The 24704-nt window shown below is 35.5% G+C and overlaps 3 protein-coding genes across 3 annotated transcripts; 2 read left to right on the top strand and 1 right to left on the bottom strand.

Annotated features, from left to right (window-relative positions):
• Positions 1-2285: 2285 nt before the first annotated feature.
• fgg (fibrinogen gamma chain) lies at positions 2286-5625 on the bottom strand. The gene is made up of 9 exons (XM_051132797.1): positions 5468-5625; positions 5331-5384; positions 5040-5223; positions 4575-4659; positions 4328-4458; positions 4097-4230; positions 3545-3729; positions 2570-2847; positions 2286-2480 (listed from the first exon to the last, which is right to left on the bottom strand). The coding sequence occupies exons 1-9, from the start codon at positions 5525-5527 to the stop codon at positions 2299-2301; spliced, it is 1293 nt and encodes a 430-aa protein (XP_050988754.1). The 5' UTR covers positions 5528-5625; the 3' UTR covers positions 2286-2298.
• A 10887-nt stretch (positions 5626-16512) lies between these two features.
• lrata (lecithin retinol acyltransferase a) lies at positions 16513-18159 on the top strand. The gene is made up of 2 exons (XM_051133073.1): positions 16513-17055; positions 17348-18159. Exons 1-2 carry the CDS (start codon positions 16537-16539, stop codon positions 17498-17500), a joined length of 672 nt encoding a protein of 223 aa, XP_050989030.1. The 5' UTR covers positions 16513-16536; the 3' UTR covers positions 17501-18159.
• Positions 18160-19296: 1137 nt separating this feature from the next.
• Positions 19297-21496, top strand: si:dkey-30k22.5 (lecithin retinol acyltransferase family protein). Its single transcript, XM_051133197.1, is given in 3 exon segments — positions 19297-19384; positions 19387-19796; positions 21237-21496. Coding segments are annotated over 3 exon segments (654 nt in total). The 3' UTR covers positions 21393-21496.
• The last annotated feature ends 3208 nt before the right edge of the window (positions 21497-24704 follow it).

The raw sequence follows: 24704 nt of genomic DNA, 5'->3' as shown, positions 1-24704 counted from the left end.
CATTTGAAAGCTTCCATGGATGTTCAAGGTTCTTCATGGAACCATCAATGCCAATAAAGAACTGTTATATTTAAGTGTATGGCCCAGGAGGCTGTGACCCTGAATAGGACAAGTGATTTGGAAAATGGATGTCTAAAAGAGTCAATTTTCACTCACAGATTTTTTTCTCAACTTAAATTCTGGCACTCAAAAGTTGGGTGAAATAATGTGCAGCAAGATTTGGAATGAGATATGTAAAAAGCATGGATATAATCACTCATACATGACCCTGGATCACAAAACCAGTCATAAGGGTCCATTTTTTGAAACTGAGATTTATACATCACATACAACTATTTGAAAATCTGGAATCTGAGGGTGCAAAATAAATAAATAAATAAAATAAAATATTGAAAAAATCTGCTTTAAATTTGTCCAAATTAAGTTCTTAGCAATGCATATTACTAATCAAAATGTTTTTGATATATTTGCGGTAGGAAATTTACAAAATATCTTCATGGAACATGATCTTCACTTAATATCCTAATGATTTTTGGCATAAAAGAAAAATAGATAATTTTGACCCACATGATATATTTTTGGCTACTGCTACTAATATATTTAAATTTACTCCTTGGCCTGACAGGTTACCCCTAATATGATGTTACTAAGCAAAAACAGTGATGATAAATATCACAATGCAGCAATATTTCTGATTCTGACACAAACTACAGGTATATCTCTACCGATGGACTCATAATAGGTAAGATTCAAAAACCAATTACTATTAAAGAAATGGTAAATGAATTATGGTAAAATATTTTAAGAAATTTAAATTCATAAAAACATCACCGGCTCACCAGTGGATCCTCTGCAGTAAATGGGTGCTGTCAGAATGAGACAGCTGATTGTGTTTCTGATTTCTCTCCTGATTCAGATGAGACAACTTTTTCACTGGAGAAAGTCTATATTTTAGCAAAGGTTTAAAGTGAAAATGTGTTAATGATGGATTTGTGTATTGCAAACATGCAGCTTTGCACATCACATAACGTTAATTAATTAACTTGATTACTAGTGGATTATTAAGTTTTTTTTTATCAGCTCTTTGGACTTTCATTGTGACGGCACCCATTCTCTGGAGAGGATCCATTGGTGAGCATGTGATGTAATGGTAATTTTCTCCAAAGCTGTTCTAATGAAGACACAAACATTTTGGATGACTTCAATGTAAATTAATTTTAAGCAAATTTCATTTTATTAAACTTAATGAAAACAAGCCATTCACACATTTTCATTTAAAGACTGATAGTGTTGCATGATGGAAAATTGAAAAAAAAAAATTATAATCACTAATTGTCTGTCTGCTTTATATGTGAATAAAAAATACAACACCAACAGGAAGGCACTTTCCTGTGTTGAAATAGCTGACTCAGTATTTAATGATTGATGCACCACAGTACAGATGATGAAATATTCTTACATCAGGGAGCTTGGAGTGCAGCCTGTTCACCCCCATGGCAGTGTTCTGTCATGATAGTGGGGCAATATTGACTTACTGACCATCTAACCCCTACACAGAGGTCAACACACCCACACAAAACCTGAATAACAACGCTGATGCACTCCCGTGCTCACATTTTAACAGGGTGGGTGTCTATATAGTTTTATAATAAAAATTCTTAATAATAACATTTTATCATAATACGGTTTCTCACTTCTGTTTTCCTACTTCGATCTATCAGGTTGTAAGGAATTGAGCTGTGTAACAGGAAAATAAAAAGCAGGACTCTAGTTTTTTTCCCCTTTTTTTGGACACTTTATTTTAATGTGTCTTTGTTCTTATTATAGTTATTTATAATCTACTTATTATAGGTTTAGGGTTAAGGTTTTGTTTTAGTGTTAGCTGCTTGACGTTATGCATAATTTATGGCAATTAAATGTAACCTTGTTATAAAGATTCCATGTATCTATTTGTGTACCTTTGTAATATACTAACTGTTTTAATTTTTACCTGACCTGCATTGCCAGTTCTCACAATATTTAAGTAAAGAGGACTACAGAATACCTTTCATTTACAAAAGACAGAGAATTTTATTCATTCATTGACAGTGCAATGTTAGACCACTTGCAGTGAGTTGTACCAATATGACTTGTGTATGAAGCTTTTGCTGAATTAATATGTGTAGAATGGAAAATATCAGAAACCAACTGACAGATGTTTACACTCACTTGAAACTGTCATTCCCATGTACTTTTAGCTTCACAAAAACAATATGAAAGCTCAGAACAATGGTGGTGGTGGGAGCTTTGGTAAAGTGTTTAAATGTCTCCTAGGCCTCCAAACTGCTTGGCACCACTGTGCTGGCCATCGACACCGATTCTGTTGATGGGAATGATCTTCATGGTGGTCTCCTTCAGAGAATACCAGCGACTGTGCCATGTGGCCCAGATAATGCCGTTGTCATATCCATTCTGTGTGTCCTTCTCTGTGTACTTGCCACCTGTGAAGACAGAAACAATACATTAGCAAAAAGATTCCTGCATGTGTAGTATTTACTTTTTCTTACATCTCCTCTGAAGAAGGATTTACCCTGGTAGTATTTTCCATTGAGATGAGCAGCATGGCAGCGGTTCATCCACCAGCCAGAGCCTTCCTCCGAGGCACAGTTTTGATGGAACTTGTCGTTGTCTTTGTCAGGTGTACTGAACTGCATGCCATTATGAGATGTGTAGAATTTGTCACTGGGATCATCTCCGAAGTCATAACCGTCAAAGGCATCACCAGCATCTCCACCAAAGTAATAAGCATACGTCAAGCGGTATGCATCAACTTCTGGTCCAAGTTTGAAAGTGGCGTAGTCAGCATACCTAAGAAAACAAGTTTAACAAGGTAAATTTAAGACAAACACTCCTATTGATTGTTGTGCGCCCTAATGTTCAGCAGCATGTTTGATTTGACTGAAAGGGTCGTGCAATGTGACTTGGCAAGAATCAATTTTGGTAGCAGAGTAAAGTCCTGTTTGACGAATGCAGATAAGAAAAACTTCTACATTGGGAATTCATGAATAATTCTTGCTCAGTTTTGACATCAGAATTATTCCAGTAACTCATAAGCCATAGAGCAGTGATTGGACTGGAGTTGAGAACCACTGCCATAGAACATGGTCATAGTAACGTGAAGGTCATGCATTTGATTCCCAGGGAACACATATACTCATGAAATGTATGATGCGATGCAAGCCAGTTTTGATATAAGTGTCTACCATAGGGGTGCCCAATCCTGTTCCTGAAAATCTATCTTCCTGTTGAGTTCAGTGTCAACCCTGCTCCAACAAACCTCTCTGCAATGTTCCTAAAGATCATAAGTAGCTGGTTCAGGTGCATTTGATTATGGTTGAAGACAAACTTTGTAGGAAGGTTGATCTCCAAGAGTAGGATTGGGCACTCCTGGTCTACCGAGTGTGTGAACGTAAAGATAAGGTGATTTGTGAGCTCCACTTGTGAAATTCAAAGCTAAAATTGTACAATATTAGAGTAAGATAATAAGTTTTCCATGGTTCATTACTTTTTGTTGCCATCCCAATCGACCATCTCTATCCTCAGTATATAAGGCACGCTGGACTGAACAGACAACAGATGAATCTTCTCATTCCCCAGCCAGAACTCTGTTTTGTCATCTGGTGAGAGGTATCCAAAACCTTCCTTATACTGAACCCAGTTTTTGTTGAAGTCAACACTGCCATCACGTCTCTGAAAAACATGAAATGAATTTTGATCAATAAAGCTGCATGCCGTTGTAACTAGTGTCAATGGTGTGCTAACAAGTACGTTAAAGATCACAGTTAGTCTTTAGTGGCCTAATGAGGGGAGTGAAGTTTTACTAGCTAGACTACGTTACACTCACCCTCCCTAAACCTCAGCCCCATATGGGTCACGGCACCAACACTGCTGGTCCTACCCGATTTGAACTAGCATCAACCAGCACAGGAGGCTTCTTATTTCTTAGTAATGCACTGATTGCAAATTTTTAGCTGATACAATAATAATTTCATAATTTCGTACATCCCTACATTTTCTTAAAGTAAATTGTGTCTCTGTGCATTGTTCTGCTACGTACCCTCTGAAGTACAGTCCATCCACGTCCAAAGCTGTCTATCTCACAGTACACCAGGAACGCCTCAGGAGCCCTGGCTGGTTTCACATAGTAGAGGCCACTGACCTTACCACCCTTATTTGCAATGTCCTGACAGTCTGGGGAAAATGTACACATACTTCAGTTGTCTAATCTTACGTACAGTAAATTGAGTGTGTCAGCTGTCATTAAAATGTTTAAAATGGCTGATTTTACCTTTGCCTGTGACTGACTGAATCTCCACAGTGTCTTTGCAGGGCTCTTTGCATATCTGGTCCAGCTGGAGAGACATCTGCTTTAAATCGGTTATTCTTTTCTCATTAGCCTGTAGGATTGACTGCAGTTGACTGGGGAGGGGGGAACACAAAAACAGATACATTTTAAAAGACTATAGATTAATATTATGACATTTAATAAACTATGACCATTTTTAAAACAAGTAGTATAAATGAAAAATGCTTACTATAATTGATCTTCCTGAGCGAGAATGCTCTTCTCAAATCGCAGTATATCATCAAGCATGCTTGTAGACTTTTTGATGTATGTATCTAACAAAAAGACAAAAATTAAACAAAGTTTCACATTTACTTTAAAAAAGCAGTTTATACATACAAAGACCTGAATATGGCTATTCAATGATAAGCATGCTTTGGGAAGCATAAAAAAGTTAATGGTATTTCAACTGTCCTGATATTATGCCGCATTGAGAGAATAAAAAATCATTGAAAAGAATAATATTTCTTTTATTTTCTTTACTTTTTATTAGTATTTGAAAAAGGTTTTCTCCTTTTTCTTTTTTTTTTTTAAATAAAAGAAACCTCCATTACTCCAAAAACAGCTTCTAAAAAGCACCTGAGAAATCATGTGAGACCATTTTGCTTTAAAGATTTTTTTTTTTCACTTTATAATTAATGATAAATTGTGCTACCTGGTGCTTGTTTTTGTGCTTGTGTTTCTGTGTCTCTCAAGTAGACCACTTTGTCCTGCGCTCCTTTGGTTAAGTTGGCAATATCCTCCAGATCTTGTTCCATTTGATCCAGCTCTCTGTCCATATTAGGCTTGTACCTCTGCAGGTAATCAGCGACTCCACATGTGGTGGGGCAGTATATCCCCTGAGGAACAGAGAATGCAGAGCTGCTGTTAAAACAGTGACTGTTACCAGCTTCTTAAATGCAAATGCATTATTTGAAACAATCCAGAGAAGACAATCTGTACTTACAAACCCATCATTTGGGTTACACGCATCTTGTGGTGGTGAATAGTCCCCCCTTTGCTTAAGGTGATAAAAGATAGAAAAGACAATTAGTTTTTTCAAAAAGGGTTTTTACAATAAAATAAGATTTTTATGTTGCTCACCGCTGATGTTAATGTGGACAGCAGAAGGATTGAAACAGCCACACGCATGAACGAGGCCATGTTGGACCTACAATTGTCTGGTCCCTTGAGATTGTGAGTGACTGTTGACTGCTGCAGGATATTTATCCGATCAAGGTCCTGCTCAGAGATGGAGATAACGGTCCACTATACAAATAAGAGCTACCTCCGCCCCTCTCTTACTCACCGTGTGACTCAGAACAAACCGTAAATTTTGCAGGGACTGATCAATGTGTCCATCTTAATGTTGAGTACATGCTCATGTACATAAATAGGTAGAGACAAGTGTACCATGTCATGTTGACATTGCAAAGCCAATACAAAATTATTATTGATGACAGAGTCATATAGTTGTACATAGTTGTTTTTTTTTTTTAACTTTAGTTTAATGAGGAAAAGACAATTAAACATTTAGCTATATATATATATATATATATATATATATATATATAAAGGCAATAATTTAATACCTTTAGCATACATGTTATAATCATGTTGAATCACTGCTTTGTTAAAAATATTTTTTTTTCTTATGCATGAGCATAATAAACCAACAAATAAACAAACAAACCAAAAAGACAAACAGATCCATTAGCATGACGCAGCATGGTTCTATTGCTACAGAGCACTGTGGGTCAGTTTCCACTCTATTTTAAGTTAATGATTTGTAACTTTTTTCTCGTCCAGTGTTGGGAGATCAAATGTTCCACAAATTTCTAAACATCATGTACAAACAAACAGACACTTTTGCTGACATACTTTAATCCCCACCACCTGAGTCATTGGGGTAAAGAATGTCTTTCTTCATTTTACTGGTAATGACCAAAGTAAAGAATTGCTATTTAGTATGAAATAATAATAATATTAAATAATATTAATAATAATAATAACCAACAAAGCTGGTCCAGTGAATGTGGTCAACCACCTGAGCCACTGAAAAATAGAAGAAAAATTGATTCTTTCTTCCTTTTACTAGTAATAACTAAATATCATTTTGATATAAATTGGTCATCCATATTTGCATAGTATTTATGATCAAGAAGTTAGAAGTAGTAATGTAGCTGTTTTCCACACAGATTTTACGTTTTTATGAGGTGTTTATGTTACTACCATTTTGAACTGTATTTGATGACTGAATATTACTAGTAAACATTTAATCACTCTGAATATCAACTTTAATATCAAAACCAGCCTCCCCAACACACTCGATCCGCTCCAGTTTGCATACCGTCCAAACCGCTCCACGGACGATGCCATTTCCACCCTCCACCTGGCTCTTACTCACTTACTCAAAGGCTCTTATGTTAGAATGCTGTTCATTGACTTCAGCTCAGCATTTAATAATCCAATACAATAATCCCACAACAGCTGATCAACAAACTAAACCTTCTGGGCCTTAACGCCTCCCTCTGTAATTGGATCCTGGACTTCTTAACTGGAAGACCTCAGTCAGTCCGTGTCGGCCACAACACCTCGAGCACTACCACACTGAGCACAGGTGCCCCACAGGGCTGTGTGCTCAGCCCGCTGCTCTTCACGCTGCTGACCCACGACTGCACTGCCAAGTTCAGCTCCAACCACATCATCAAGTTTGCTGATGACACGACTGTGGTAGGTCTCATCAGCAACAACGATGAAACACCCTACAGAGAGGAAGTGGCACAACTGGTTGAATGGTGTGGTGCAAACAACCTGTCCCTCAATGTGAGTAAGACAAAGGAGGTTGTGATGGACTTCAGGAGGAACTCTGCAGACCACCCCCCATTGAACATCGACAGCTCAGCTGTGGAGAGAGTCAGCAGCACTAAATTCCTGGGGGTGCCACCAACACCATGTCACTCTCCAAGAAGGCACAACAGCGCCTACACAAGTCTCCCTCCACCCATCCTCACCACATTCTACAGGGGAACCATTGAGAGTGTGCTGACCAGGTGCATCACTGTCTGGTACGGGAACTGCAGTGCTGCTGACCGCAAGACCCTACAACGGACAGTGAACACAGCTGCGAAGATCATCGGTGCCCCTCTCCCCTCCCTTCTGGACATTTTTCTTGCACGATGCTCAGGGAAAGCCACCAGTATCGTGAAGGACTCCACCCACCCCTCCCATCATCTCTTCCAGCTCCTGCCATCAGGAAGACGCTACAGGAGCATGAGAGCCCGCTCTGCAAGACTGCTCAACAGCTTTTTCCCCCAGGCTGTGAGAGCCCTCAATTCCAACCACCTCACCGCCCTCTGAAATCCTTATCCACAATGTAAACTGTTGAAAAACTCAAAACACAATTTTGAGTGTGCTGGACAAACCACCTGTATTAGTCCATTCTTTCATCTCTATATGCAACAGACACTTTCTTATTAACACTTATTAACATGTTACAAGGACATAATAAAGACTTAACAAATGTTTACTTGTCAACGCACCACAAATCATTTTGCACTATTTGCTTCTTAACCTTTACTGCACATTATCATGCACAGTTATTATGTAAACTACTTGTATAGTCTGTCTTACGTTATGTGTATGTATAGTCAATTATTTATAGTATATGTATAGTTACAAGTATAGGTTTAAAAAAAAATTGTTTCTACGTCTAGTGTATTTATGTTCATATTTATGTTTATTTATGTAGCACCGTGGTCCTGTGAGACACGACATTTCATTCCACTGTATGTCCACACATGTAGCGGAATGACAATAAAGCTCGACTCGACTTGAATATGAATATTGTTGCTCAATACTTCGTCGCCTTAGAATTATAATGTTGTATCTGACATTTTTGTCAAAATTGAGTTATTCACATATTCTTAATCTTATTTACATTATGTGATGTTTCTTTTGTAAGCTGTGTACATTTTTGGCCTTTCTTTTTTACAAAATAAAAATGGTTCTATCTGTAGAAGTCTATGGAATGCAAAAATTTTGAAGCTCAATATCTCAGAAGTGCTCAGAATGCAGTTATAACCTTATAATTCTAAGGCGACGACTTGTATATGTTTCAGGGCCACAATCAGTACCAAAGGTGATATAGACTTTGAATATGTTTTTACTAACTTGACCACTAGGGGATGTTGTACATCAAAAGTAGGTCCAGGTATTTGTTATCAGAGAAGCAGCACACACATCTGCAGCTGTTAAAAACAACAATTAATATTTTCATACTTTTATACTCAACTAAATTGGTAAATGAATTAGCTCACTAGACTAAATTGGGGTCCCGTTTATTATTTTATAAAGTTAATTTTTCTGTTAACATTAAAATACAATAATCCATTAGAATGCATAATATTTTTATATTTATTTATTATATTAATTAAGCTTGTAAACGGATGAGTAATATAAATAAGAAAACATGCAAACATCAAAAATTTTGTCTCTGAGAAATCATATTTGAATGACTGATTATATAAATGAGTTTCCAGAATTTTTATGAGAATAAAGAAGCTTGTCTTGAGGTCTTAAGGTGTTTGTATTTTATTAGTTTGCTTTATGAGTCAGATACACGTGTGTGTGTGTTCTGGTATATATGGTTTACACATGTGTATAATGAGTAATAATCCATAGTACAACGTAAACATAACAAGGACACGTGTCGCTTTAAACTAAATGGCTCAAAAAATATATGAAAACATAAAAAAAAAAGAAAAGTAGAAAATTTAGTGTGAGTTGTAGATTTAGGGGTAGGATTAGGATAAGGGGATAGAAAATACAGTTTGTACACTATAAAAACCATTAAGTCTATGGATAGTAGTGTTGTAGTGAAAACCACCTAAGCTGAGACCAAGGTAAGACCAAGCTATGAATATAACTGAAGACTGGCATTTAGATGTCTTCAGACCAGGACTCTTATCAAACATGTTAAGTTTGAGCAGAGAGGACATTGCATGTGTAAGTTAGTGTAAAAAAGTCATTTTCTGTTGCCAGCAGGGGGTGCTATGATTATAACTGACTGGCCTTTATCTATTGGCCTTTAGATATGGGCAGATAAGATATACCCTGCATTCCATTCGGAAGGGCTCATCCCTATGCCCTAATCCCTTTAAAAGGTTTACCCTAAGGAGTGAGAGTTTTGAAGGGTGTAGGGGACCAAACAACTGTTCAATTAATGCCCTTCTGCATCATCATCCCGCGCCCATTCGGAGGCGGCGTCATCATGCAAAGAATCTGTGCAAAGAATCGTGGGGGCCGAAGTGTCCATCAATTGTAGCCTTCGAAATCCTTCATTCCAAAGGGCCCTTTGAAGAGGCCAGTTTTGAGCACTTCGGTTTGGAACGACCCTTCAATATGGCAGCCATGACTGTTTTCACTCCAAAGTGCCCTTTGGAGGGCGATATATCCTGTTTTGAATGATTGTAAGGCTGAGTAACAACAACGTCCTTTTCCATGGTGAAACTTCGAACTTTACAATGACCAAATTTGGTGCTGATCTGATTAAATCTCTAGGAGGAATCTGTTAAAATACAATGCCTAAAAATGGCAAAAACTGCACAAAATTTGCTGAGAAAATTAAAAATAACTGACTTCCTGTTGGGTTTTAGATTTTGCTCCAAGAGACTTTTTTGTAGGTATTGGTGTGTTACATGTGTCTTCCAAATTTCGTACCTATACGTGAAACGTATCTCGACTGTATACATTCTGTAAAAGTTTGAATATAGACATATTATGGAAAAATTAAATGATTTTTTTCAGTAGGCTAGTGGCAAATCACTTAATGAATGAATCATCATTTATTCAACTAATTTATTCAGAGCAGCTAATTCATTCAGCAATGAAAGAATGCTAACGTGTCGCTCGGAAATGTACAACAGTTCTGCTAGGGATTAGATTGGAACAATTTTTATTGCTGAAATAACAAAAACTTTTGTCTAAAATTTATTTCTAACATGTAATTCACTTAATATTAACTTCATGTTTGTTGAACATTTGTATAAAATCAATATCACATTTGCAATTATGCTCATATTCGTGAAAACAGCTCTCTTGCTCTTGTGATATTACTTAATTATATCCATAATCTCTAATCTCACACAAGTACTTTTTTTGTAATCATATCTTGAATTTTTTGGGCATTTGTATTAATCTTGGTGAAATTTGACACATTTCACAATTAAATTCTGACCTGGCATGACAGTATCAAAAGAAACACAATTAGAAATAAGTTGTTTTTTGCATTTTAATCAGTAAGTTTTACATCTAATCACATTAATGATGTTAACAAATAAATCAGACAATGCATAGTGATATCCCTACAGTTGAGGTCTTGACCAGTCTTGAAATAAAATCCTGATTCCTCTTAGTCTGAGTTAGAATGCAGATATGGTAGAGATCGTGACAAGACCAAGACCTTAAAAAACGGTCTTAAGATGGGTCTGGAGTACTACAAAACTAACGGAGAGTCCCCATAAACCACATATGCAAGAATGTGTGTGTGTTAAGATCCATTGTTTGTCTCAATGCAGAGCTGATTGAAACAGAACTGTGCAGTGTTCAGACAGGAATTGAATTCTCAGGGGCCCAATGGCCTGAAACTATTCTAAATTTGATCATATTACAGCAAAAAACAAGTTTGAACACTAAACATTTATACAAGCCATTTATACAAGCTACTGTTTTTGGTCTGCTATAAAATAGAAAATAACACAAGTTTATCAATGAAACCTGGAGCCTACTTTTAAAAAGCTGCATTTGTGGTAAAGATATGTAAAGTTGCTTTTTTTTTATTGTAAGGACTTTGTTGCAAATTAATGCTATTTAGCTGAATGCATTTTAATCAGAAAAGTATCACTGCATTAAGAGTTCGGTGACAAATATCCAGCTGCTGTTGAAAAAGATGACACTTTTATAAACAATAAGAGATAAACAAGATTCAGTGAGTCAAGCAAAGGCCAGCACTGTTTTTCTTCTTTAACTGTGGTAGCAGTGAAGGACATTTGAAAGAAGACTGATCTCAGTCTGAACACTCCTTATTATAACATTTTTTTTTCTTTTTCCCATCAGCTTAAAACTGCTAGATTCAGTGTCTGTGAAAAAAAGCATAAACTATACAAAGAAAAAGATAAGAAGTTGATCCACAGAGCTGCCCCAAGTTCCTGGTGGAATTAAAAGCTTCCTTCACTGTGGATTTACAGCTTTTTACCCAATAGCAGATGAGATTACTGGGCCAGTGGGTCTAGACAGAGTGACGTTCTTTACATTTATATTTGTGCAAAGGTCCACAAGGCTTCTTTATTCTGTTTATTTTCTGCTTAGGTGTATCATGAAGCTCTGACTCTGCCAATAACATGATTAAAGTGACCAGGCTGTGACCTAATTTTATGGCGTGAAACCATATTGAACGTGGTAGACGGCAGATATAAGGCATGGCTGACCCGAGAGTCAACTTCAGCGTCTGTGAACTTAAACAAGTCTAAACTCTGCCTGAACCTCTCTAAAAACCAGATGGAGAGCTGCTTCCATTTCACAAGTCCCAAGATGCAGCCTGCCAACTCTTCAGTCTCCCAAACAAAAGATAAGAAATGTCACCACCATAGTAGCGATCATGGGAGGTCATTGCCGTCTAAACTGTACTGCAACACACAGAACGTCTTAGGTCATTTTGAGGTTATTTAGTATAAGGCCTGAACTGAGATTCCACCAGTTGTATACATACCACAGTGAAGTAAAACTGCCAGACCTTCCCTATTAATATGCTGGTGGTTTTTATTGGCTTGTATACAAATATTGTATTTTGAGGATTATTAGACCTTGTGGTGCAGAGCTTAACATCAGTAGCTCAGTAATGCCCCATTAAGACCCAAACAACCATATAATTTTCTTATGTGTACAGTATGAAGCATTTTCATGGGGCCTTTTACAGTTGAGGTCAAAAGATTACATCCCCCTTTCAGAATCATTAAATATTTTATTATTTCACCAAAATAAGAGGGATCATACTAAATGCATGTTATTGTTTATTTAGTACTGACCTGAATAAGATATTTCACGTAAAAGATGTTTACATATAGTCCACAAGAGAAAATAATAGTTGAATTAAAAAAAATGACCCGGTTCAAAAGTTTACATCCCCTTGATTCTTAATACTCTGTTGTTACCTGAATGATACACAGCTGTGTTTTTTTGTTTAGTGGTAGTTGTACATGAGTCCCTTGTTTGAGTTTGTCCTGAACAGTTAAACTGCCCGCTGTTCTTCAGAAAAATCCTTCAGGTCCCACAATTTTTTTGGTTTTCCAGCATTTTTGTGTATTTGAACCCTTTCCAACAATGATTGTATGGTTTTGACATCCTTCTTTTCACACCGAGGACAACTGAGGGACTCATATGAAACTATTACAGAAGGTTCAAACACTCACTGATGCTCCAGGAGGAAAAACCATGCATTAAGAGCCGGGGGGTAAAAACTTTTGAACAGAATGGAGATGAGTACATTTTTCTTATTTTGCCTAAATATATATTTTCTCATTTAGTACTGCCTTTCAGAGGCTACAGAAGATAATTACATGTTTCCCAGAAGACAAAATAAGTTAAATTTACCCTGATCTTCAAATTCAAAAAGGTTGTCACCCCTGCCCTCCGGCTCTTAATGCATCGCGTTTCCTTCTGGAGCATCAGTGAGCAGTGAGGACTTATGAACAACTATCATTAAACATAAAAAACAAACAAACAACAACAACAGCAACAAAAAACACAGCTGTGGATCATTTAGGTAAGAACACAGTATTAAGAATCAAGGGGATGTAAACTTTTGAATCGGGTCATTTTTATAAATTCAACTATTATTTTTTTCTTGACTCATTCAAAATTATTCTTGGTCTGGAAATGACAGCAAATTAATACTGAAAATAAAAAAGGAAAGAAACTTGGATCCCCCAAAGTGTTGGTCTGAATGCAAAACCACAAATGGGCATGCATTTTTATTGTGATGTTTGCTGAACCACCATGACTTGAGGTAAAAACTGTAGTAACGTAATCAAGTTTTAATTGTATTAATTAATTCAGAAAAATGTCAGACTGCTTCTCCTGGTTCCCATTGAGACTGTTTATGATAGTCATGCTAAGCAGTTACTCAGGTTTATGTCTCCTGTCCATTTGATTTACTGAAGTCCTCTACTCCTCTGTTCTCAAAATGAAGGCACTCTGCTTTGTTCTCCTTTTTTTTCCCAACAGGGTTCTCTTCAAAACTTTGTAAACAGGACTGGAAAGAACTAGCAATGAGAGAATAATCAATGAATGCAAAAACAAAAAACAAAAAACAAACAAACAAACAAACAAACAAAAAACACATGAGAGTTAAGTATAGTGCATTTCTCAAGGATACTCTTATCCGGCATCCTGTAAATATGGTCATAGTGAATTTAAAAAGTGGGGAAGTCACAGCGAGGGCAGTGTAAGTTCAGCGGCCGTCACTTCAAGTGTGGTTCTGCAATGACCACAGTTTCACATCTGCCCTTCAGACCTTAGACTGCCTGTTGATCACAGCTGCCAAATATTCAGGCCACAATAATAATTACACAATAACTATTTATACCACACAAAAGCCTTTTTGTGAAAAAAGCATTTGGTTTAGATAGAAGACCTTGAACATGATCACAAACACATATTTATTTTTGTATAAAAGATCTCCATTTTATTGCACTGCAGTGCACTCTGGTGATTTTATTTTTTATTTGTACTGATGTTTTAAGTATTGCACTTACTAGTTATGAGCGTTATCACAGGCAAAGGCCTGTACTAATTAGATTAAAGATACAGCACCTTTAAAACTGTTCTAGGCAGGTATGATGACACATATCCAGTTCTTATCATAGCTGAACAAAGAAATACAGAACTGGCCTATAATCAGCTGATATAGATGACTAAAGATATTTTATTGGGCCCCACCCTGATGTTACCATCGGTCCATATATTTTTATATCAGTTTACAGCCTATGATGACTTTATTACAGATACACCATAATTATCTCTCCCAGTTTGTCAGCTCAGCTGGCAACAATCTTCCACAGTCAACCATGTATCTATATAAGCAGACTTCGTGTACTGCAATACATTATCCACCGGTTTCACAGACAAGGCTTAAGGCTAGTCCCAGACTAAAATGTATGTTTGAGCTGTTTCAACTGAAAATATATCGCTCTGACATTATCTTAAAATATGTCAGTGCCATTGTTCTGTTTCAAGATGCACATCTGTAACGTTTTCTTTTAAGGCATTTTTTCTAATTCTAATTTAACTAAGGACTAGTCCTGTCTTAAGCTAACCGGGCCCTGATTTCTTAAAGTTGTGTTTGAAAAATGTTATGCCCCCCCGCCCAAAAAAAGAAATTGTTGCTGAAAATGTACTCACCCTCAGGTCATTCAAGACTGTAGATGAAATTGTTTGTTCGTCAGAACAGATTTTGAAAAATTTAGCATTATCACTTACTCACCAATGGATCCTCTGCAGTGAATGGGTGCTGTCAGAATGAGGGTCTAAACAACTGATAAAAACATCATAATAATCCACAAGTAATCTACACAACTTCAGTCTATTAATTAACATCTTATGACATGACGTTTAAAGCCGTGTGTTTGTATGTTCTTAACTTCAAATTGTTGCTTCTGGCTAAAATGAAATAAATCCACAAAATTGCTTGCAGATAAAAAGTTTTCTCATCTGAATCAGGAGAGAAATATGCACAGATCAAGCTCTGTTTACAAGCAAAATCGGAAAAAAACGTTCATGACAATTTTGTCTGTGGATTCTAATATAGAGGAAAATATGAAACTTTTTTTACTGGAGGAAGTGTCATTATGGATTATGGACTGGCATTTTGGCCAGAAGTGATGTTTAAAGTTAAAATGTCTTAATGATGAATTTGTTTCTTACGAATATGCAAGTTTTCCCTTAACGAGATGTCCAAGAAATGTTAACAAGGAATCAGTTTTGAGCAAGTAATATAATGCTACATTTCTCCAAATCTGTTCTGTTGAAAAAACAAACTCAACTGCATCCTGGATGGTCCATAGATGGTAAAATTCATTATGATTTATGTGAGAACTATTCCTTTAAAAATTGATTCTAAACTAATTGCGTTACCTTCTTTCATGTTATAAATGAAGTGGAAAAATGCTTTAATCAGTGTAATATAAAAAATGTTTCTGTTTGAGATGTCATCAAATGGCATCTTCTCCTGTCTTTTTTGATTAGCCGCTGATATGTAGGTTAAATAGCACTAGCCAGACATTGTGAAGGAAGAATAGTGATTCTGATTACATGCACTAGATTGGACAAATAGGTCTAATGATCAGAACAGAAAGAGGATCTGGATGCTTTCGGGTACAAAATGTTCCAAGATTATCATATGACCTGATTACGACCAAAAATCGCCATTATGCGCCACTGCTAATTAAGGCCACTTCTTCTATTGACGTTTGCAGAAATCTTTTGGGGTCTTAGGAGAAAGGCTGGGAGAAACAATGCGAACAAGAGCAAGCGGTATTGTTAGAGGATAATCAGCCCCTGCCTCTAATGAAAGGACTCACGTTTCACAGACTACAAAATCAGCTTAGAAGGGACTTCAAAACATGTTTTGAGCAGAGGTCCTTTATGCGTTTGAAACAGATGTATGGAAAAAGCATAGAATGGACATAAATATGGATTATAAAGTCTTTTTAAACAGTGATACATAAAATTGTTTAGTTCTCTGTTTGGTATCTTTTGTTGGTTCACTTACAACCACACAGCTGAGTTAATAAGCACATTTAATTATGTTGCAGAGTCCTTGTATGTGAATAATTAGAATGCAAAAAGTACATATTTATAAATACAGCATTTTGGTTAAGATTTCAAACTTTTTTTTTTTTTTTTTGGGTTCAGTGTGTTATTGTAAAGTGTTACTAATAAGCTTACTGTTTATTTGCAAAAACTACACAACATTAAGTAATCAAATCTTGAGCATTAAAGTGGTTTAGTGTGGGAATGTAACTTCCAGCCAATCAGAATGCTGCGGACCTCCTCAGTCCTAAAGCACATGCCATATATAAATCCTCCATCGACTGTGTAGTCTACAAGTCATAAAAATGCTAGACTCGCTGACATTTCTATTTGAGAAATTCTTTCTTTTCTCAAACTTTAATATTTTTAAATGTCTATGGCAGGAAAAGCAGGAGAGTGCGGTGAAATGCCCAGTGCTCAGGAGAGGAGATCTACTGGAGGTGCAGCGCACTCTCTTCATTCATTACGGCATCTATCTGGGCGATAACAGGGTGGCGCACCTGATGCCTGACATCATGACAGTATTAACCAACGACAAACAGCTCATCAAACCAGTCGTCACTAACAAAAGACTCATTTTAGGCTGTATTTACAGAAACGCGAGTATACGTGTCGATTCGGTTGAAGATTTCGCGTATGGAGCTCAGATTATGGTGAATGATATGGATGTGAAAATGAAGTGTCAAGCACTGGCGAGCGAAGAAGTCGCGAGAAGAGCAGAAAAACTGGTCGGCGACATTCCGTACAGTTTATTGTGGAATAACTGCGAACATTTCGTGACGTATTGCAGGTACGGGACACCTGTGAGCCAACAGACAGAAAAGGTGAGAGCTCTTTTTACGACAAAAATAATATTTTATTTAATATATGTATATTTTTATATTATTATACAAAATCTATTCTTGAATACGACTAATTAAAATATCATAGAATTCATTTTAATAACAAAATATTGTAAAATTAATACAGAATTGCACCACAATAAAATAAATAGTTCTCTCTCTCTCTCTCTCTCTCTCTATTCATTAAGGCTCAGTATGTTGAGAAAAAAAAATCAGTTGAATTGGATTTAGACAAAGTCTGTTATTGATATCTTTAATGTATTTTCTTTCGCAGTTCTGTGACTGTCTGAAAACCATTATTCGGGACCAGAGAAGTGTGGCCTTAACTGTTGGGATAGGAGTGATGTACATCATGTGCGTTGGCGTGGCACCTTCAACTACATTGCCCACAATCCTTATTCCCTTTATGTTGTGGATGGCTGGCTGAGATACACTTTTACTAACTCACATAAAACAACAAAGCTCAATTTTAAAGGGGACATAATGCAATGCATCAGTGCAGCACATATGTGTTAACAGGCAAAGTCAAACAGTGTTTGAGCATCATTTGCATTTTTCTTCTATATAGGCATTGTAAATGATAAGCTCTATCATTTAAACAATTCATGACAACATGCTGTTAACTCTGCCTTTACAGCCATGCTGTATATTTTGTCATTTTAAACCATGTACCTAAAATTGGTAAAGCCAATATTGTTGTAGCTTAAAGTTACAGATTGCATGTACTGTTCACTAAAGACGCCTTATATTTGTATTAAGCAGAAGTGTTTATGATCACTGATATGAAATTTCACTGATATGATTAATATGTATTGTACTATGGACTGTGATTTTTTTTATTACTATTATTATTATCAAGCTCTGACTTTGCTTGATTGTGAATTTGTACAGTTTAAAATATATATTTAATACTGTAAGTTTCTGAACAAGAACCAGGACAAGAATATGTAGACAGAATTATTTGATGAATGTTGGTATTATGTGTAAATACTGTAATTAATTCTGGTTACTGCTGTAAACAGGTGATTGGATTTATTACACTATTTTCATCAAAATAAATCTTGTCTGACTTGTAGCTAAACCTGTGCAATGATTCTGTTCACCTCTTAGTCTGTCATCACCATTTACCATCCATTCAATTAATGAATTAATTAATAATTGAAAATGAGGAACAAAATAATTGAATCTATGAATAATGCCACTGTAGCAAAATGTAAGAAGTTTGGGTTTAAAGTGGTGGTTCAAGACAATATTAACAGTAGATCTTAACAATAAAGGCTCCACAGGCCAAGGAGGAACCATTTTGGGTTCTACAAAGAACTATTTTTTCTTAATGTGAAGAACATTTTAATATTCCAATTCCAATGAAAAGATTCTATGACCATTAAAAATTCCTTTTGGAACTATATGTTCATTCATTCATTTACGCATAAATAAATAAATAAATAAATAACGTATACATTAATTAATTTAACCCATCAACAGCTGTTGAGTTTACAAGTTCTAAACTTAACACGTTGTTTTCATAGTATTTTTTTTTTCTTTTCATTTCTCTTCTCTTTACATTTAAATTTATTTATTTCCATATCAGCAAATAGCCCACCATTGTCTGGTTGGGCAAGATAAAATAAAATGATAGAAGAAACATGCTCGATAAAGCTTTTGACGCAGTCGTCCAGAGTTCAATCTGCCATTTCCCAATGCCATTCTTCTCCCCATTCCCATTGAATAAAGATGTATAATACTCAGTTTATGACACAAAAAATTAACCTGATTTTAGGCCCTCAAACAGCAAGATTTTGCATACTACAAGTGCAAAGCCACTATCATCATCAGGTCAGTTTCAGGCATATACCTGACCAAAAATATATGTATATAAATGACATACTGTTATATTTTTATGATATAATTGGTCAAGGTACAAACATTCTTCAGGTTTTGTTTAACCTATTTCCACAAGTAAGCGTTATATAAGCATTCATCTTGCTACTAACCTGGGACTTTAACCTTCTGGCAATTAAGACTGACTTATTCAGCAGGCCATTTAAATATCTAGTTACACACAGTGTGGCTTATAAAAAACTTGTGAAATTACCTTGTCGTAGTCATCATGTGATACACAAAAGCTGCTTTATTCAATGAACCACATCACTCCTCCCAGAACAAATCAAATAAATTGAACAGATGTGAAGTGAAGAGCATCACTGTACACTGCCTTCAGCCATGATCGCACTGCTTAATTTCTTCTTCATCACCTCAACACTGGAGGATGAATCTGAAGAAGACAGACAGAAGAAAACCTACGACGTCTCTTTTACAAGCATGGTGACCTTTTGGAGGTATCCAGGACTCTTTTTAAACATTTTGGAATTTACTTAGGTGAGGGTCGCGTTGCTCATTTTCTCCCAGACATCCTACCAGTGTGCACTAAAGAAAAGTCCATCGTTGAGCAGGTGGTGACCAACGAAAGACTGATTTTGGGAGTTTTGGCCAAAGCAGCTAGTGTCCGTGTGGACTCTTTGGCGGATTTTGCATTTGGTGATCAGATTCAGGTCAATAAAACAGACAGTATGGTCAGTGTACGGCCACTGAATTGAGAGAAAGTGGCACAACGGGCGGAGAAGCTGATTGGATCATTCTTCTACAGCTTACTGTAGCACAACAGTGAACATTATGTTATGTACTGCCGCTGTGGTGTTGCATTTAGCTTTCAAACCTTTCAGGTAAGAAAACAAAATGTGAATACTGATACACTAGAAATGTTTTATGTTTTTGAAAGAAGTCCTTAATGCTCACCAAGGCTAAATTTAATCTGTCAATACACTAAAAACATTAATATTGTGAAATATTATTACAGTTTTGTAATATATTTAAAGATTTATTCATGTGATAGCAAAGCAGAATTTTCAGCAGCCATTACTCCCATCTTCAGTTTAATATGATCCTTCAGAAATGAATATAATATTGATTTTATGCTCAAGAAACATGTCTTTTTATTGCCAAAGTAAATAAATAGTCTTATTTACAATTAAACATTTACATGGATCTCAGACTGCTTTTTTGGAGTATTATGTATGGAGTATGTAGTAAATTGGCAGTATGAGACTGAGAGAAGAGTTATTGTGCAGGAAATCAATGAGCCTTAATGAGTTTAATGACAAAGCTGATTTTAACATTAAGAATGATGACATTAAGAATGGATACTAAATTTAAGCACCTTGAGTTTGATGTTTGAACATAACAGGCGCACTTTAAGCCTCCTGCAGCATTTATTTACTTGTCCACTTTTGTTTCCAAATTCCAAACAGGATTTCACAATTTCCTCCTACACAAGCACAGATTATCTCCTATTTGAATATGTCAGTGAACTCCTCTCCTCATAGTTTGTTCCCCACACATATAGCTGAGAAAAGACAAAACAAGGAATCTTGAGTGTTTTGTGGTAACCTTAACAACATGTGCTATGAAAAGCTGCTAGATGCAAATAAATAAATAAATAAAAATAATAAAAACAGGGTATTTTCAAAGTACAATAGGCTGGTTTAAGATATAATTACAGTTAATCTCGTATAGCTATGGACTGAAAATATGTTTCGTATTTCAAGTTGTATAATTTAACAGTATAATAATTATGAATGAACATGAAATACTAATGAAAACTGAACATTTCTAACACTAACACTAATTAAATAAATAAATAACATTAAAATTAACATTGCTATTTGTTGTTAGTTAGCGATACCTAATGGATTAACCATTGCTAACGATCTGAATATTTTTTTGCAACGTGTTACTATATATATATATATATATATATATATGAGCATGGCTCTTTTCCTATTAAAAATGATGAGCATCATGCTGCTACATTTGCAATTGCTTTAAAAAATTACATTTCAGTGCAGATTACAATGTAATACTCGATTATACTTTGTAATCTGAATAAAGTATGAAAATGTGAGGTTCAAAATATCCTTGTTATCGTTCATTTTGCAACAAGCATCAAACAACAGTAGCAGCACCTTCTAGTGGACAGTCATAACACATAGGCTATTTCTGTACACAGATGCAGAATCGTCAGGTCATTAAAACTACAGCAAAAGTTGCTGATATATAACACATGTACATTTGATTCCATGCTACATCTCCACCATCTCTTTCTTTTCTGCAAAGCTGTAAGGACAACTCTCTTAAGCAAAAAGGTGGCCTTCCTGTCAGTTATAATCGGGGTCTTCATCATGTTGTATCTAGGCGCTGTGACACCTCTCACCACCCTCCCCATTGTCATCATTCCCTTTACCATCTGGATGGCATCTTGAAGACACTCCGGGTGGAATTTGTCCTTTAAAGTTGGTCCAGAAACAGCCAAAAGCATCAAAGCATTTACTCTGTCAACAACTATCGACAGACTGTCTTTCACTACATAGGCTACAAAACGTCTTGGTGTCTGTCTAGAATATGTGTCTTTCTGTTATTGTTAAGAAATGTCGATGATGATATCATTGTGAAACTTTTCGTTAAATTATTGTCAATCGCATGTCATAGAATTATAGGATAGGATGCTTCATGAATGTATGTGATCTTTGATAAGTATGATTATCAGTTTCACTTTAACACTGTTTTTGTAATAAAGAAAAAATGTATGAGAAAAGAACAGACTAGTTTAATGTGCTTTTAAGATAGCTTTTAAGACATCTGGTGCTGCCTACAGCAGAATTATACCCCGGAGTAAGAGAGAGAGAGAGAAAGAGGAAGAAAAATTTTCACTGTGTATGACTGAAGGGGAAAAACAAACATATCATCTTACATATACATCTTAAAGTGTCTCCACAATTTCAGTATGCACTGACAGCATGGAAACTGTAAAACACAGATGAACATTTATTAATTTAGTAAGTTATATACTCATAGATAATGTGGTGAAATATGAGTGTTAATTACTTAATTTCTGAAAGCTTAATAAGCAAGACAACAATTCTGTATAATTCATATGCAAAGTTAAGGACAGTACTTTAAGGACACTCCATACTAATTCTATTTAGCAATTATGGATGCAGTGAAAGAATGAGTAATATCTGGATGGTCCTGAGTGCTATATTTTAGTCAAAGAGAACAGTTGCGGGGATAATGATGATGAATAGTTAATGAAAAGATGCTGCAGACAGCATTTACATTAGCTAGTGTCCTACAGAGCCTGGAATTACTTATGGAACATTCTTACTGTCTTACTGCATCCACTTGAGTAGTTTAAGGAACTATTCAGGCTTGTTTATTTACGTAATTCAGACATCCTTCAGTTATTTTTAGATTTAATGAACAGACAGGTACTACTGCACATTTGAATTAAGGAGATGCGATACTTGCAACAAGCAAGTAATGTTTAAGTTGAGTATGAAGCAAAGTTGAGCATACATTTTTAAAAGAATTATGGTATTAATCAGCTTTCTTTATTTACATTTGAGTGAAATCTTGCAAATAATGAATGTGTCATACAATGTAACAAAAATGTTACATTGCAGATTAAGAAGCTTCCTTGATGATAAAATTAAATCTTCAACAAGCATCTCTCTCAACAGTTTAAAACTGCAAAATGAAAAGATGTCCAAATTAGAGTAAACATGGACAGCATTTTAATAAAAATAAAATTAATAATAAATAATTTATCCAAGAAGGTATAGTTTTTATTCTCAATTTGGCTACAACATATAATCTTGATATTTCACAATATTTCATTTGGACTGTAAAGTAAAACAGCTGACAGCATTATGGATCACTGGATTATCATCAGAAACAGCGCTTCAGGGAGCTGGTTATTTCTGTCGTTGTTTTCTCTGTAGTGTTGTTGTGCTGCTGCTTCTATTTATATAAATTTGCCTGGCTGGACATTTACCTCAGTCTCCTTGCGGAAGTGAATGAAAATCTATACCAATTAATTACACAGCCAATAAGTGACTAAAGCTGCCAGCTCAGTTCAATTAGAAAGCTATTGCATTGAGATTTAGGAGGGTTTAGGTGTCATATTGTACATAGAGCATCTTATTCCCTTCTTTACCCAAATGTGTTTAATTTCCGTATGTCATGGCAACCAAACTACAACAACATATAAAAAGAAAATTGAAGAAAACATTTCACAAGTCAAATTTTGGGGTTTTCATATCTCCTCAAGGAGATGTATTAGGTTTGACAGATATAGAAAAGCTCTTAGACAGTTGTACATCCAATTACTAATAACATGCTGCAGTTTGTCAATGTTGTGCCTAGAATATTCAAGAAAATAAATCACTATGATTTCCCCCCAACTACACACGGTCTTTCATTATCAACAATGAAAACATAAAAAACGTATATTTTGCTCTTCCTATTTATTTTTTTATTTTATTTTATTTTTTATTTACTTACTTGACTTACTTATTTCCCCCCAAACTGAAATTTATTTCACATTTATAAAAAAGATTTAAAAGGCTTTTTAAAAATTATTTTATAAGACATTTTATAAACATTTAACAATTATCATTTATTAACATATCACCATAAACGTGTAGAAACATTTTTTTTCATTAAGAAATTGCTAGTAAATTTCACAAACAATTACAAAGAAACAGGAAGTAGTTCACACTCAATTAAAAATAAAATTTTGTCTAACACTGAACCAATTAAGTTTATCACAGAAATTTCAAAATTCATTTGTCTTCCAAATTTGAACAAATAACTTTGAACAACAAGTAAATAATAGCACCCTTTTTTTTTTTTAATATTTGGGTATGCGCTTGGTCTTACTGTGAATAATTGATTGGTGCACATTATTCCAAAGAGAGGAAAAAACAAGATCGTTCTTAAACCACAAGTAATTTGCTATGGGTCACAAACAGCAGTCCATGTTGGCTTCATCCTTAATCAATATCCTTTATGAAGCACAGCAAAACTACAGGATACTTCAGAGTGTAAATGGCTTCAGAAAGCCCTTATGAAAAAATCCATAGTCAAATTCAAATTTAGACACTATGAAGCAATAGAGGACAAGAATTGAAAAATGCTATAAATCACTCAAGATCACTTAATGCTGTGATATTTAACTAGAGAAGACTAGAATGATTAACATTTATAGTCTCAGTGCAGTTCTGCATGGTTGAGAATATTAATGCTCAGCTATTTGTGAATTTTTAGTTTGAATTACTGCAGTCCGGTCTGTGAAAGTGCATCATAATTGCTCTCACTTAAAAACAAAACCTAATGGACTAAAATTTTGAGGTACTTGCATTTTAAAAACATGTTTTTTAAGTGTATAGTGGCCAGTTGGTTCCATCTATTAAAGGGATAGTTCACCCAAAAATGAAAATTCTGTCATTAATTACCCACCCTCATGTCATTGCAAGACATTCGTTCATCTTCAGACCACAAATAGTTAAAGATATGTATCATGAAATCTGAGAGATCTCTGACCCTTCATAGACAGCAAGGGTCCTACCACGTTCAAAGTCCAGAAAGGTACCAAAAACATCAACAAAATAGTCCATGTGACATCAGTGGTTCAACCATAATTTTATGACGCTTTGAGAATACGTTTTGTTGCACGAAAAAACTGAAATAGCAACTCGCATCACCCCAGTGCCATTTTAGAGAGTAGGGGAAAG

Source organism: Labeo rohita, chromosome 1 (assembly GCF_022985175.1).
Source record: "Labeo rohita strain BAU-BD-2019 chromosome 1, IGBB_LRoh.1.0, whole genome shotgun sequence".
Classification (NCBI taxonomy): domain Eukaryota; kingdom Metazoa; phylum Chordata; class Actinopteri; order Cypriniformes; family Cyprinidae; genus Labeo; species Labeo rohita.
This window is presented reverse-complemented; position numbering and strand designations above follow the sequence as displayed.